Below are 4,013 nucleotides of genomic sequence, written 5' to 3'. Positions count from 1 at the left end.
AAAGGGTGCTTCTACTAAATACTGAGCAAAGGGTCTGAATACTTATGACCATGTGATATTTCAGTTTTTCTTTTTTAATAAATCTGCAAAAATGTCAAACATTCTGTGTTTTTCTGTCAATATGGGGTGCTGTGTGTACATTAATGAGGAAAATAATGAGCTTAAATGATTTTAGCATATGGCTGCAATATAACAAAGAGTGAAAAATTTAAGGGGGCCTGAGTACTTTCCGTACCCACTGTATGTCTAACTGCAAAAACAACAAAAATAACTGTACAGTATTCTATAAAAATACACATTTAAAATCATTTCCTTTAATATGCAATAATAAATAAAAAGCCTTAACATGTAATTTATTTAATACATTCATAAAAACATAATAAATGAAATTGAAATATTAAAGTAAAAAAAGTATAACAGGTGCAGTGGTTGAAAATAAACAAGGTTCCAGAGGTAATATGTAATAGAACAGTATGTAGTTCATATTTAGATATTATATGTAGTAGTTGTGTAAGGATGTAAGGCTGAGCTAAGTGTGTAAGGAAGCTTGATCTGTTTCTTGCGCAGGCAAGAATATCTTGGGCTGTGTCCCCCTTGTTTAACCTATGGGTCAACATCCCGAGTGACTTCCTCCTTAGATGGGGAATGGATAGCTGCAGCCTTATGTGAACTGTTCGTGTGCTCTGTTCAGGTTTAAAAAAAGGAAATGTGCGCTAGGTCAATGCGACCTAGAAGTTCATGTACTGGACAGCTTAGACAATGCTCAGAAGAAGGTGTGTGTGGGTAGCTGGCATGGGACCGCGTCTTCATGGCTCAGGTCATGGAGGGCTGTGTAAGTGCGAGCAGATAAAAAGCTGGGTTAGAGCAGAAGAAGAGAAGAAGAGAGGATGACAATGCTACTGTGACAGGGAGAGTATACTTTGTGGGGAACCCAGCCGGCTGGGGGGATGCTGAATTAAGACTGACGGCTGAGTAAGACTGACTGGCGCTCTGACAATCTTCTTCTCTAATACTGTATCCATTCCATCTGTTCTCTGTTTCCCTAACTATCAGATTATCTGTTTAAATTACAGACATACAAGTCCTACAGCATTTAAAACAAGAACTCCAAAGACACTTATTTTGCTTGTTTGCTGTCGTCAGTGATATGTAAACCTTGCTACTGGAAAAGCTTCGACACCTGATTTCACAGCTCTGTGGTTCTTATGATTGTGCAGCATGTCATGTGTTACATGCCTTACAGGTAGTAACATGACTCAGGTCTGACCCTGGACATGCCGAAGAGACGAGACGTTGTCGCCATTGTGTTGATCGTGCTGCCTTGGACACTACTCATCACTGTGTGGCATCAGAGCACCATCACTCCTCTCCTTGCTATTCAAAAAGGTAAGGGCAAAACTGATCAAGACTGAATTTTTTTTCCAGTAATATTTCTTATAGTACAATACTATAATGGAGCTTGTGTTACTTGCAGTATGCATCTGTGTCAAGCTGTTTTATCTTGAGGGAGAAATGGCACATGCTGATGTAATGCCATGAGGCCAGGGTGTCAAGCACATAAGACTAGCTCTCATGTAGAACAACAGAATTTTAAGAAGAAACATGGACTTCAATATTCAGTGCTACTATAGCTGCTCCCCTCCATATTTGACAGCACACTGGTGCTCTTTATAATCATTTTTCCTCCTGACTAGATGACAGACGTGATGGTCGCTCCAGCTCCAGGAATACTTTTGCTTTCAAGGAGTCCTGTTCACTTCAGAATCGAGACATTGTGGAGGTGGTGCGCACTGAGTATGTCTACAGTCGGCCTCCACCCTGGTCCGACATCCTGCCCACTATCCACCTCATCACTCCCACCTATAGCCGGCCCGTGCAGAAGGCAGAGCTGACACGTCTGGCCAACACATTGCTCCACGTGCCCAACCTGCACTGGATCCTGGTGGAGGATTCCCAGAGGTCAGACGCCTCCTCCTGGAGACAGGACTCAACTACACCCACCTCAATGTGGAGACACCTAAGAACTACAAGGTACGTGGGGACACTAGGGACCCCAGAATACCACGTGGGACCATACAGAGGAACCTGGCTCTACGGTGGCTCCGGCAGACCTTCAGCGTAAATACCAGCCAACCTGGGATTGTCTATTTTGCAGATGATGACAACACATACAGTCTGGAGCTGTTTGAGGAGGTGAGCAGATATATTTCAAAGCAAAAACAAACTTGGCATAGAGCTGAATTACAGTTTAAGCATGCACTGTCCCCTCTTCCTCATCGTTTGACAGATTTCATTGGCTAAATTTCTTTAGCTAAATCTAGATTTGGGGGATTTATTGAATTTAAAACAACTCGCATGAGTGACTTGCATCTTTGTCTGTTTCCAACTACCAGATGCGTTACACCAAAAAGGTGTCAGTGTGGCCCGTGGCCTTTGTAGGTGGTCTTCGGTACGAGTCCCCTAAAGTGAACACCTTGGGCCAGGTGTACGGCTGGAAAACTGTATTTGACCCACACCGGCCCTTTGCCATTGACATGGCTGGGTTTGCAGTGAACCTGCGCCTCATTCTGTCTAAACCCCAGGCTTATTTCAAGTTACGTGGGGTGAAGGGAGGATATCAGGAGAGCAGTCTATTAAAGGAGCTGGTTACTCTCAGCGACTTGGAGCCTAAAGCTGCAAACTGCACTAAGGTAAGAAGAGAAGGCTCTCTACATGGTGACCAATAGGATCACAAACTGTTGAAGGTTGCACCCCTGTCCAGGGCGGAGCAGCCCAAGAAGATAAAATGTATTGTAAGAACTTAATTCGGGGTTCAGAGAATGGAATTCCTCCGGGAGCTCTGTCTCTCTGATCCCAGTGCTGTAAGGCCTACCTGTGATCAGACTTTCAGTAAACTTTTTGTTGATTTTAAACAGTCATCTCCTGTCTTCACTTTTCGTGCTTCCAACAAAAGAATTGGGTTAATTTCTAACAAATGGTGCTGTGACCCGGATGGAACGACTTCGAGCTAGTGTCCGACAGGGGACTGCGAAGTGAGATCGGTGGAGCCCTCTTCAGATAATCTGCTGGCATTCATAAAAACAGGTAAGCAGAATACCTTTTCTATAATGTAGAGAAATTCTGCACATTGGGAACTCTAAAACGCTGAATTGTCTGATTGAGGATGTTCCCCGATCGGTAAATTGTTTTAAAAGAGAAGTAAAGCATTTTATCTTTGTCTGAAGTCTGATTACATGTAAAGTCTTAACCACATAGCCTCACGTGAGGGGCGAGTTCATGTGTCCTAGCCATTAGATCATTCGGCCTCATAAAAGACATAAAATCCATCACATAATTGGATAACCACTGTGGGTTGTCTTCCAATTTTAATAGGACATTTGATACCATTTAATTCCAGGTTTTATAAAATAAAGCCTGAAGCTGGGAACGAGCCCCGTTGCTGTGGATGCGCACTGTTGCCACTAGAGTTAGCGAAGTCACTTTAAAAGTGAAGTTTGGTTAAAGTTAAATTATCAATGAGGACACAGGGACCCATTTGTTGTGTTCCATAATTGTTGTGGGGTAGTTTCCTACTTGAAAGAGATGTTCTACTGTCTTGAGAAACAGCGTATCAAGCAGCTTCCTGTTTGAGAATTCCTGTACTCATACAGCTCTCAAGTAGTTCTGTTTTGGGGGGCATTGGAATAGCAGTTTGGGATTATAAAGTTACAGTATTGCAAGTTTTGGTATCTAAAACAAGTGTTTTGACTGGGATACCCTCAACAGCCAAGCGTACAGAATCACAGAATCTCTGTGTAGAAGGTTCTTGACTGGGTCAGTCACATGGGCACTGCGCCATTCACTGAAATTTGGTTTGTCTAATTTTCTGCTATGGCACTAAATATATGTGAACAGTGGAAAGAGAGCAAATCCGATTCTTTGGGGTCGGTAGTGTATGTGGCGGCCATGAGATGGCTAAGGAAGGTTCTTAAGGAAGACGAAGGGAAAGAATTAGAAAGATTTACTTGTTGGGT

General features: G+C 42.9%; 1 protein-coding gene across 1 annotated transcript in view; it reads left to right on the top strand.

Moving 5' to 3' along the window:
• Window positions 1–4,013, top strand: part of b3gat1b (beta-1,3-glucuronyltransferase 1 (glucuronosyltransferase P) b) — a 27,417-nt gene that overhangs the window by 7,754 nt on the left and 15,650 nt on the right. Inside the window, 4 exon segments of the mRNA XM_020622062.1 lie at window positions 1,244–1,386; window positions 1,695–1,958; window positions 1,961–2,193; window positions 2,394–2,690. Coding sequence (XP_020477718.1) covers window positions 1,275–1,386; window positions 1,695–1,958; window positions 1,961–2,193; window positions 2,394–2,690 — 906 coding nt within the window. The 5' untranslated portion in view covers window positions 1,244–1,274.

The sequence above is a fragment of the Monopterus albus genome, unplaced genomic scaffold, assembly GCF_001952655.1.
Source record: "Monopterus albus unplaced genomic scaffold, M_albus_1.0 scaffold272.1, whole genome shotgun sequence".
Classification (NCBI taxonomy): Eukaryota; Metazoa; Chordata; class Actinopteri; order Synbranchiformes; family Synbranchidae; genus Monopterus; species Monopterus albus.
The sequence above is the reverse complement of the archived record's forward strand: the minus strand, read 5'-3'. Positions and strand labels throughout refer to the sequence as shown.